This window comes from Cebidichthys violaceus, unplaced genomic scaffold, assembly GCF_023349555.1.
Source record: "Cebidichthys violaceus isolate CVI_PGR_0920_01 unplaced genomic scaffold, fCebVio1.0.p SCAF_14, whole genome shotgun sequence".
NCBI lineage: Eukaryota > Metazoa > Chordata > Actinopteri > Perciformes > Stichaeidae > Cebidichthys > Cebidichthys violaceus.
Window position 1 is genome coordinate 800234 of NW_027176307.1, and position 12083 is coordinate 812316.

The 12083-nt window shown below is 40.2% G+C and overlaps 1 protein-coding gene across 1 annotated transcript in view; it reads left to right on the forward strand.

Moving 5' to 3' along the window:
- Positions 1-12083, forward strand: part of lama2 (laminin, alpha 2) — a 145915-nt gene that overhangs the window by 52724 nt on the left and 81108 nt on the right. Inside the window, exons 20-21 of the mRNA XM_068709206.1 lie at positions 3923-4009; positions 10384-10595. Coding sequence (XP_068565307.1) covers positions 3923-4009; positions 10384-10595 — 299 coding nt within the window. The remainder of the gene's footprint in view (positions 1-3922; positions 4010-10383; positions 10596-12083) is intronic.

Here is a 12083-nt window from a genome sequence, read left to right on the forward strand (position 1 = left end):
TCACAGTCTCAAATCACGGTTGTTCAAAGTAACAGCAGGTATCTGCTGAAAATATAATGAAATCTGCTATCTGCTGTTGAAGCAGCCCACTTGAGAGGCATGTGTTCGGGCCTCTCACCTGATGGTTCATCCAGGAATCACGTAGACCCAGAAGAAAGAGCTTTTCGACTTCATTGCATCTCGGTCCACCTGTGCCAAGCAGAAGTCATCTTATCACTGCCCCCCCGCTGCTGTTATGTCCAGTGCCTGTCCTGTCCTGTGCTGGCCCAGCAGAAGGTTATTATTAACCCTGATCAACTTTAAACTTGGAAACAGTGGTTGACAAAACAGTCTCACAGCGAGGTCCAATTAGTAGATGTTGTATTCTTGATTATTCAGATTTTTTGAATTGGTCCAGAGTGAGAGTGCAATGCTACTTCCACTAAAAGTGCTTGTTTTTTCCACAACAGCTTGTTTTTATAAGTGTCTGACAGGATTAAGGATAAGGACCCTTCAGAGGAATAAAATATTTCAGAACGAGACTTCTCTTTGAGCAAGACTTGGACAGACACAATAACAAACAGACCGGGTCAAACTAAAGGGAAGAACAACGTTGTATTTCTCTGTAGCGTCCTTTCAATAATGTTGTCAGACATTATGGAACTATCCGAGCCTGTCAGTGAAAAAAGAAAGCACTTTTAGTTGATTCATATTTACAGTGAGTAACTGCACGACTGTAGTGCTCCTGCTCAATACTGGGTCAATTTCAAAGCTGATGAACCCATTATAGACACAAACACAGGACAATAGGATCCAGTTTGTAAATTACCAAAGTTACCCTTTAAATCTAGGAAGTATAGTACAGCAATGAATCTAGTCAACGTACACAAGAAATCCAAAGTACAAAGAGTAGTACATGACAGTAATTCAACTGGTACTTGGGATGTTGCTTAGTTGGCAGTAAACTGACTAAAACTAAAATTCAACAACCAATAATAGGAATCACACCTGCAGATAATGCTCCAACAATGTTATTATTTGTTACAGATTTGACTATATGGTGGATATCAGAATACCTTGTTGGAAGTTTTTTTTAATAGAAAGTTAATTTGATGTACAAACAACATATACACATTGGTTAAATTGGATATTTATCTCTATTTCTGCTATCACAGATGACCAGAGAGATGCTGTGTGTTTGGTGCACAGATGTCACCAGCATGGGCACACACACACACACACACACACACACACACACACACACACACACACACACACACACACACACACACACATATACACACACATTCACACAGGCAGCAGCAGCTGGGAATCTTCAGGCAGACATGACACGTCATGTCCAAAATTCTCAGAGCTAAAGAAAGACACAACTCTCTCTGTCTCTCACCTCCCCCCCTTCCCTACCTCCCCCTAAAGCCCCCTGCAGTAATAATAGCTTGAAGGTGCCGTGCCTTCCAGCCCCTCAAATAGCCATCTAGTCCCTTACGTTCACCGTAGCCAATCGCTCAAATAGCCAGCCGGCCAGTCAGACTGCTCCAGTTAGCCGTAATGTTTAAAGTGGTGTCCACATTAGTTTGAGAATGGGAAGGACGATGGCGATTTACAGCGAATCGTTAGAAATCAGTTTAGCCGTGGAGTGCTGTTCCTCTTTATTTACAGCAACGCTTTTTTTTTTAGTCTGTCTATTTGTCTGTCCATTAGATCTAAATCTACAGAACAGATTTCAGAGAAATTTATATAAAGATTCTTGGTCATTTATCCATAAAAGCCTTAATCAATTATGTCTACACAGATTTACTCTTTGATTTTGATTTTTAAAAACTATGTTCACCACAGTTAGGGTTAGGGTAACCACCCAGTCTCTCTTTCTTTAATTATTATTTTTTTCAATATTTCCAACAGGTAGTCAAATTCCTGTAGTCGTTATCCATTTTAAACCAAACACTTCAATGCACCACTGGTGACCCCTCTGACTCTGTGGCCCCTTTTCTCACTCTTCGACCCGTCTCTTCATAATGTTCCCCTCTCCTCTCCTCTGACACTCGGACTACATTTTCCCGTCTTTTCAGGAATATCACCGCAAATCGAGGCTTCGTCACCGTGGGAACGAATATAATTGTGATGACATGAATAGAAATATCATCACCACAGGTAGAGGCATCAGTATAAGTGGAGAAACATCATCCCTGTGGGTGGAAATGTCATCACCGTTGGCAGAATCAACACAACTGTGGCTAGAAGAATTAACACAGTAGAAACTCAGGCCTCCCACAAGTAATTTAAGGTATTTAAAAGCTTTTATCATGCTGAGGCTGCTTCATAGTCACAAATCGCGGGTGTTCAAGTTACATCAAGTATCTCCTAAAAATTCAATAAAAAGAAAAGCAGCTAATGAATAATGTCCAAAGGATGGAAAATACTGTTGCATTTTACACATAAATTTGATCTCAATCGCTTGGATTCTTATCAAACCTATCAGAAAGACACCTATATACACCTTCAAAATAAAATGAAACACACAAACGCTGACATCTTCTCCAGGTGGAAGCACAGCAGTCCATTGGTTACACTCGATTACTTCTTGAAGGTCCTTTTAAACAATGTCAAGTATGGGCAAACCCACTCAACTTTGTCTTGTTTTAAGTATAGGTGACGCTGCAGCAACATAACAAACAGTCATTTTGTGGTTTTAGTCTTTGTCACTTGACATTTGCCGAATGAATCCTTGCAAAAAGTCTTAATTCTCCCAGGATTTCGATATGCTCCAAAAATGCGGCTATGATTGTCTATTATTATTTGTCTTTTGATGTAGATCTGGAGCAGATGTAGATTAAAAGATTCAAACGACTTCTATTATTAGAGTAACTCATTTGGATGATTGTGCCGCCTTGGCAGAGGCTCTTTCCAAGTGATTTCCGGTTGTGTCTCAGTTATGAATCACGCCTTTTCTACTCATTTGATATTTTGTAGGTTGGGATTGTGTTGCCAAGCGTGACCTGATATATCAGAATAGAATACTAAAAAGCTCAGCCATTAAACTTATCTAGCAATCTAATACTGTTTATATTCCTGGTTATAAAAGGCTGTTTTAGGCAATGTTTAAATGTGCTTTATGGTGATATTTGGATGGTTGGATGGTTATACAAGTTAACAATGTTCATGTAAGTACTGTATAGGTATGAAAGACATAATGCAGCTAAGAAGTTGTTGTTTTTGCAGCAGCAGTGATGTCTCATTACATACAATTGTATACATTAGGGTTTGTTTTGGGAGACATTTGACTTTGAAAGTTGGTTCTACAGCACCTTGATTATAGCTGGTTTTATTAAACCTCCTACTATAGGTACAATTATAACCCAAGACTTAAATGGTTTTTTTTACAGCTTTTTTGATGTTCACATGCACCGGCCAAATAAGTTTATTTGTAACACAGTGAGCCAGCTTGCAGTTAGCGAGCCAACCAGTCAGTCAGCCAGTGAGTCAGTCTGGGTCCTGGAACCCGAGCCAGCAGAACTATCTATAGTTTATGGAAGTGGGAGGGTGACAAAACGAGGGTGAGAGACTATCGTTTTACTCTTTCCTGCTCTCTCTCTCTCTCTCTCTCTCTCTCTCTCTCTCTCAGTTCATTGAAGTTACAGTTCGTAGAGAGAAAGAGTGTTTTCATTTTCAGGAGTGTGTGGAAGTACAGAAGTGTGTGTGTGTGTGTGTGTGTGTGTCACAAAGTGTGAATGGGAAGATTGTAAAGTGAAAGTAGGGACACAGGTGTGTGTGTGAGGACACAAACAATGGCCTTAACTCGCCTCTGTCCTCTCCTCTTCCTCCTCTTCCTCCTCCCTCTCTGCACACTGGGACAACGCTACCGAATACATCAACAACTTCAACAAAAACAACAACAACAACATCGTCCTGGCAACGACGACAGTTTCAGCCCCACCTGCCACCTAGGTGAAGAAGGGGAGTTGCTGTGCGACCGGTGCCAGCCTGAATACACAGGACCGCGATGTGACAGGTAACACACACACACACACACACACACACACACACACACACACACACACACACACACACACACACTGAACATTAAAAGTTACACACTGATTAAAACACAATTATGCTTAAACTTCATGCAGTTATGTTGAATTTACTGGCTACACGCTTAATTTAAAAGTGTCTATAAGTTCATTATTCACTAAATACTTAAATGTTTATCAAAACCTAGAACTGCACGTCCTTAAGTCTTCAGATTCAGATTCAGATTCAACTTTATTGTCATTGTACAGAGTACAGGTACTAGTACAACGAAAAAGCAGTTCTGACCAGAGATGCACAAGTCTTGTGAGTCCAGATCTTCTTTATATCGTACCAGTATTTAAAGAACTTATGTTTCATGACCTAACTGCAGCATCAGAACAGAACTATCTTTTTTTTTTTTACCTTTTTACAATTTCGAAAGCAATCATTTTGAATCATTCCTAAAAAAAAAAATAACTACTTGGAAAACTCTCAAATGACAACAGAAACTGCTGCTTATTGGCCATGTTTGAGTGCTCTCTGTCTCATTGTCCATCTAGCTTTCTGTCCGCAGCACATTTATTAGCTAAGTGACATTCTTGTTCCATTGGCTGTGAGCTTCTTTACCAGCCCAGGACTAATGAGAAGTCTCTCTGGATGCTAGTCTTGTTAAAACTCGAGGCTGTGCTGCCATGTGGTGACGCGGACTGAGTAAATATAGTCTTTTTACCATGCAGGCTCACTGAAACACAGTTGAGCCAAAACTGCCCACAGCTGAATTATCAGTTAGCATTCTGTATATTTCTTATATATTATATTATATATTCCATTTTGAAAAACATAGTTCTTGTTGTAATTACTGTGCAAAAGTGTTGCAGTCAAGTTAATAAACCTTGTAGCTCTGCAGTGTGTTATTGAAATGTGTGAGCTGAGGTGTGCAGTGTGAGGTCAAACGGCTTGATACGTTTTAGTAATGTTTTCTTTGTGCTTTACTGCAGAAATGAGTAAGTGACCTCGTACAGTTCAAATGTATCCGGGCGAAAGAGGAATGATTTTTTTGTACTGTTTGAAGGTCTTCTGTGTTTGTCAGAAAGGTACCAAGTACAGTGTATATGTACCACTTTCACTATCGCTAAGTCAGAAGCTATTCATTAAAACAATAACATCTGATGGTGACTCCATAGAAACAACTCTTTATGCTTCTTTTGCATTCGTGAGAGACACATATTTCTCTCTTCAAAGCGTTGTCTTGATTCTTCCATGGTTGGCATTGAAGGCAACATTAATAGTGTGCCAAGCGCTGGATCATAGTCCTTCTACTATGATGTGTTCAACCTTGAATTCCCTCTGACTGAAGTCAGAATTTCTGTAGAATTGTGGCCTTCTGTGCGAGGTGTCCGTTTTCCTCGTTGAGCGTAGAAAATGGAAATGCTTTCATGAACTGGTTACAAGTTAAATTTCTATTTTATGGTATCTAAATTGACAACTATAATAGGAATGTTATTCTCAAGGATTAATCATTGTGCTTCAAACAGGTGTTCAGTTGCCCATTATCCAGGCCTCCGTTGTGTGTTGCCAGTTAAAAAGAGAGCTGCTGGTGGACACGGGGCTCACAGGGACCTCAGCTCGCTGCCATGCATAGTCTACATGCCTCGCCATGCTGTCCACAGCACAATCTCGCTGTCTGCCTCTTAGTCTTTTTATAAACATCATTTGCCAGTGGAAAACAAACTCATTATGAGTCTATTTTTTATTTTTTTGTACCTTGTCTCTCACCCAACCAGTACAATGTCACTGCTCTGCTCTGACCTTCTTTCTGAAGTCCTCCCATGTCCATCCGTGAGCGAGAATGTGTGTTCTAATGGAACCTGATGGGATAAAGCCCAGATAATGATCAGACGGCATCATCAGAGACACCTTTTCTTAATTAAGATGGTAGTGTTTGTTTTAGGGAGATTGTGTTCCAAATATATACGTGTGTGTGTGTGTGTGTGTGTGTGTGTGTGTGTGTGTGTGTGTCTTTGAATATACAGAATGCCTCTGTGTATGTACGTTCTTGTGCTGCTCGGATGCCGTATGGTGCCTCCAGTCACAGAGAGACGACAGCTGGTAAACAAAAAGGAGAAAAAAAAGAAAAAAAAAAGAGAGGCTTGCATTGACTCAGAGCATATAGGAGCCGACATAATGTAAAATAATATCTTATTACAAAAACGGTATTAAAGAGGTAATCAGCAGTTGGTTGTTTTTTGTTCTTTTACTCTAATTGATACCTGCAATGCACTCACTGCCATCACACTTCATTATCTGCAGTGCTTTTGTTGCTGCTAATGGTAATTAATTGTAATGCGCCAATTTGTCTGTATTATGGGCTTAAACAAAATAAGATGCTCCCTTCCCTCGATGCTAATAGACTCACTGCAAAGCAATTCTGCTTTTCAATTTCCTATCCATAAACAGCCCTTTAGAATTTACTGGTAAGTCCGCTAAAACATTTAGAGTTATAAGCATTTTTTTTTTTAGTGATATCAAGGGTTGGCCAGTATATCCAGATGTAATTGGCCTTTAATTAAAGGCATTTCAGATTTTACACATTTGTGTTTCGTGACTCATATGAGGCACTCCATTGATCAGTCTTTCATCTAGAAGAGACCAGTAAGCACTGGGGATGGTTGTGATTATTTTGAATGTTATTATTCGTGGTCATATTAACGTCACCGACCTTTAAAATGACAGTCACGTTAGGTCAAGTCTGAGTGATCGGGCACCTCTTCAGTAATGAGATCTTCTTTCAAGGCGGGTGGGAGGGAGGGGGGGGGGGGCGGGGTTTAGCCCATTGCTACCCACACATTAAACACATTAGTGGTCATTGCAGACACATCTGGCTGATCTGTACTCTACTGAGTGCACCCTTCTAGTTCTGTTAAAGAAGGTTACAGTTACAATCTGGAAGATCTTAGATCTTATGGCGATAAGCGGTAATTGCAGGTGTGTTTTTTTTTTAATCTCACATCCCAGAGATCTAAACAGTGTCGGGAATTCCAGCTAATGTCACCACAGACACTCGGTTCGTAATGCTGCAAATGACATTGCTTTCATCAATGGGTCATAGGCTTAATGTTCATAAGCAATAGATAGTGACTTAACAGACAGTATTTAAATGAAACTCTTTGAGTTTATTACTTTAAGGACTTCAATATAGAGAGAAAGGGAGAGAAAGAAATTAGAAATGGCTGTTTTGTGAATAAAGTGCTGATACTTCCATAGCTCCGCTAACTGACTGAATGCAGCAAGTCACGATTGTAATTTGAATGTATTGAGATTTAAACCTGCATGATGGAACGTTGTGCTTTGGCAGCCTCAAGTGGCAGCAGTGTTGACTATTGGACATTGTCAAAGTTATTCATACTGAAACAAAAACTAGACATTATTTGATCTCATTTCCCTGCTGTAATGCACATGCATTTATAAGTAAATTGCGAAATAACTTCAAGATGTTTATTTATATGAAAGTCCCATTTTACCTTCTAAAAATGACTTGCCCCAATTCCTGCTTTCAACAGGAAATATACAGTAGCACTCAGAGAGAGCGAGTCGATCTTAAAATGCTTTGAAAGTTATGAAAAAAAAAAAAGAAAGTGTACGAGGGAGGAGCAGAGCATGTCTTCCCCTGGCACCAACTCCCCGTTAATAACACTAAAAATAAAAGAAGATATCTTTTAGGATCCCAACCCTCTCTTCCCCCCCGTAACTCTACCAGCTGTGCTCGCCGTCCGTTTCCTGTACACTCTGAAGACTTTGACCAGGTGTCTGACCCCCCCCATCTACTTCAAACATTCGAGACTCTCAACTAAAAATACCTTCACTTCCTCTTCAAGCCTAAGTGACTACACACACACACACACACACACACACACACACACACACACACACACACACACACACACACACACACACAGTATGTAAAGTTATAGAACAGAATAGAAACATGAAATAGTGAATGAATCTTACAAATATAACTAAATACAAACACACACTTCTCCCTCCTATCATGGAGTGAGATTGCTGCCAGTATGATTCTCCACTTGTCTAGAAGAATGTGCTTGTAGTGCTACACACAGATACACACACTCACACTTCAGCAACATGCACACACACACACACACACACACACACACACACACACACACACACACACACACACACACACACACACACAGAAGCTAATAAACCAGTTCTATTGAGTACCAGTGAGGGTCAGTGGTAATAATGGCTGGCTGCTCTTGACTCTCTTTCTCTCTCTCTCTCCTTTCTTTCCCACCTCTCTAAATTCAATTCTCTTTTCAATGTGAAGACCTTTCCCCCTCTCTCTCCTCTCCTCTATTCACTCTCTCTCGCCTCTTTCATCTCAATTCCCTTTTTAGCCTGTAGAGCTTTATTTCAGCTTAGTCCTGTTTTATTTGGTTTCAGTGGCTCTTGACACGGCGCAGCACTTTCAGGTCAATGTAATTCGCAGCATCCAGACTTCCTCTTATTATTAATCAAACAAAACAGGCATAAAAGCAGAAATGAAACTCTTGGAATAGTGTAACAGTTCACACATGTATGAGTCCCTGTCCTTGCACAAGGGTGCCAACAATGATTTTACATTTTTGGTTCCATAAATGATACAAATCAAGAGGATTTTTTGAACTTATTTGTTCACTAAACATAAAGATTTCAACAACATAACATAATGAAAGTATTTTTTTTAAATCCACATCATGTTTGCCTTTCACTGAACACAAATAATATACATTTCAAGAGGTAAAAAGTAGTGTATGGACAAATAAGAATAAGACGATGATGTACATCATTGCATCACATGAGGAGGAGCAGTATTTCAGTTTCTTGCATTAAAATAGTAGTTAAGTTCAGGAAATATTTTTTCTGGGAAAAACCTGGACATGCTGAAATAAACCGTTTTGGAACTAACTGCCTGAAGACATTAAATATCTATCTTTTTTTAAAAGCTTATTTTTCTAAACTTTCATTTCATATTTGTTGATGTTTGGTTTGGCTCTGTTGCCCTGCGGCTCTCTGTGTGTATATCTTTGAGTTAATGTCTGTCTGTTTGTGTGTGTGTGTGTGTGTGTGTGTGTGTGTGTGTGTGTGTGATTGTGTGATGTGAGTGCGTGTTTAATATGAATTATACAACAGCCTTGAGCGGAGCAGTCTCACTGGTCAAAGACACACCCGTAACAATGCTGATGATTCCCGTGGACTCCGCTGGATGAGCTTCATTGCTTGTTTATTCTGTGATTGGATATTGGTTGCCAGCTCTTGTGGGATGAGACCGGCTGTAATTAGTGATCTTGTATTTGGGGATCAGTATGTTCTTGTCATACAAGCTGCAAACAAAGGTAAACAATATTGTGCTAATATTTACCTGCTGGAATCTGAGAGTTGTTAGATACAAAAGAAAGAAAAGAGAAACCGAGCCACTGTGAATTTTCTTACAGTATTATTTGCTACATGAAAGGAGAGCAAAACTGTATTTTCAATAGATATTATGGAACTACCCACTCTTTCAAGAAGACCTGATGCAGTATTATCCCAACCCCAAAAAATGTATTCTGAGGACAGGAATAAAAGGATCTTCTTGCTACGACTTGAAAGCACACCAGATGGGATGGTGATCAAATGTTGAGGGGCTTTAAAGGCACTACATGATTTTACATCTTTCAGATTATATAAGTTTTTGTTTGGAAAAAAAGGAGAAACTTGGAGGAAGTTTTGTGCAGTAACAGTTAAAGTCCAGTCATTCTTAAAGTGGCAGATTTGTGTCTTTTTGTTACTTTCAGACTGCAAGCCTTAGTGGATTTTTTTTTTGTTTGGCTGTTCACATTATTCTTTTTTTTTAAATTTGGCCAATATCAGATTATAGTGTGAACTGGTCACAGTCCTGTAGCTCCAAATACTAACGCCTCACTGTCCCTCTACTGACTACCTCCATTGAAAAGATCAGATTCCATGTGATTTGTGCTGTTCTCACTGTCATGAGGGAAATGAAAAGAACAGATCTCATAAGTCACATATGCACAAAAAAAAAAAAAATCTTATTTTGGCCACTTTTGCCTGGAGTGTGAGCGTATGATGCTACCACTTCAACATAGTCAGAAACCCTGCATAGACCTTTATATAGCATGCAGCTGTCTGTGTTGAAATGCTTCTGCAATTTGTGACGCCAAATCAAAACAAGAACCATCAAAATATTCCAAATATCCTCTTTTTATTCACAGTTCAACACGTTCCAGGCAGCAGATCACGTTTACAGTGCATCCAATGTGAAACAGCATCATCACTCTGTGTCTGTGTCTCTCCGCTGCCCCCTAGATGTTCCAACGGGTACTACGGCCAGCCCGCTGTGCCAGGGGGATCCTGCCAGCCCTGTGATTGCAATGACAACCTGGACCTATCCACACCGGGCAGCTGTGATCCAATCACGGGCCAGTGTCTGCGTTGTCGTCAAGGTTACGGCAGCACGTCTTGCGGCAGTTGCGCGGACGGTTACTACGGAGATGCCGTCATCGCGAAAAACTGCCAGCGTGAGTAAATGTTGTAATGTTGCTGTAGTTTGAGTCACTGTTCGTCCCGGAATGTAAAATGGAAACGTGATTAATAAATTACTTAATTGGTATTGATATTAGTATATTTAAGACCCGTAGTAAATGTATTTTTACAGTGCCACTATGAGGCGCCTGGTAAAAGAAACACATTCATTCTTTAACAAATTAAAAGTTGGTCTCATTAACAATAAAGCACACTCGCGCTCAATTCACTATATACAAAGAGTTGCTCCAGCTGTTCAGGTGAAGCCACATAGGCTCGCTTTAAAGCCTAGTATGATGGTGCCTCATTGTATATTCCAAAAATATACGTATTTTTCACTATATTAGGTTTTGGTATCACTGTCATGAAGTTATTTAAGGTGATTATAGGACACATCAGACATTGTACAGTATCAACATCATAACTGTAGATAGTTTATGTATTGAATAACTTTGGCAACTCGTAGTGTAATAAAAAGACGCTGCACTCCACTACCTTCCATCCCCACAGGCCAACCCTTGGGTAAAACTAACATATTGATTGACTTGTCCTGAGATATTTAATGAACAAGTGACGCTATGATCAGATAAAAAACAATCCTAATCGTCGGAACTTGAGGAGGGAAAAGCCAATATTGCAGTCTCAGCAGGGGCGTTAAACTGAACAATTGTATTTCCTCTATGAAACTCAATTTTAGCTAAATGATACCTTTTAATCCTTTTACTAAAACACTGAGTAGATACACCATCTGGAGTGTGTGAAGTGTGTGTGTGTGTGTGTGTGTGTGTGTGTGTGTGTGTGTGTGTGTGTGTGTGTGTGTGTGTGTGTGTGTGAGTGTGAGACTGCATCGGCAAGCAGCTGTGCCAGTAGGAGGTGTGATGTCGGAGCGGCCCACTGACTGCCAGCTGTGTTTAAGAGTGAGAATAAAAAAAATATACCTGTAAAAAAAAAAGAAAAAAAAAAAGAGAGACTGAACAAGAGAGGAGGAGGAGAGAGAGATGGCAGCGAATACAGACGTACAGATGGCTCTTGTTTATTGAAGATCTTCATCTAAACCTGTGCTGTTGACGAAAACAGTGGCACAGGCAGTGAGACAGGCAGAGAGACATAGATTAACAGAGAGATGCCTCGCCGAGAGACAGACAGGCACGGCCGATTAATAGACGGATAAAACCCTCAGACAAGCACAGAAGCAGGTAGACAGCCTGACGGGGGGTATTAATGTGTATTTGATAGTTCATTGTTCTGAAGTTGTTTCCCCTCTCCACCCAGCTAAATGGTTATTGATTAATCAGCCTGATCTATTGCTCTCCTACAGTGCCGATCGGCTGCTCGTGTCTTGGAGTTGGAGGGGTTGTTATTGATCGTGTACAAATGACCACCAGGAATTATTAAAACACAACTCTCTCTCTCTCTCTCTCTCTCTCTCTCTCTCTCTCTCTCTCTCTCTCTCTCTCTCTCTCTCTCTCTCTCTCTCTGCTTCT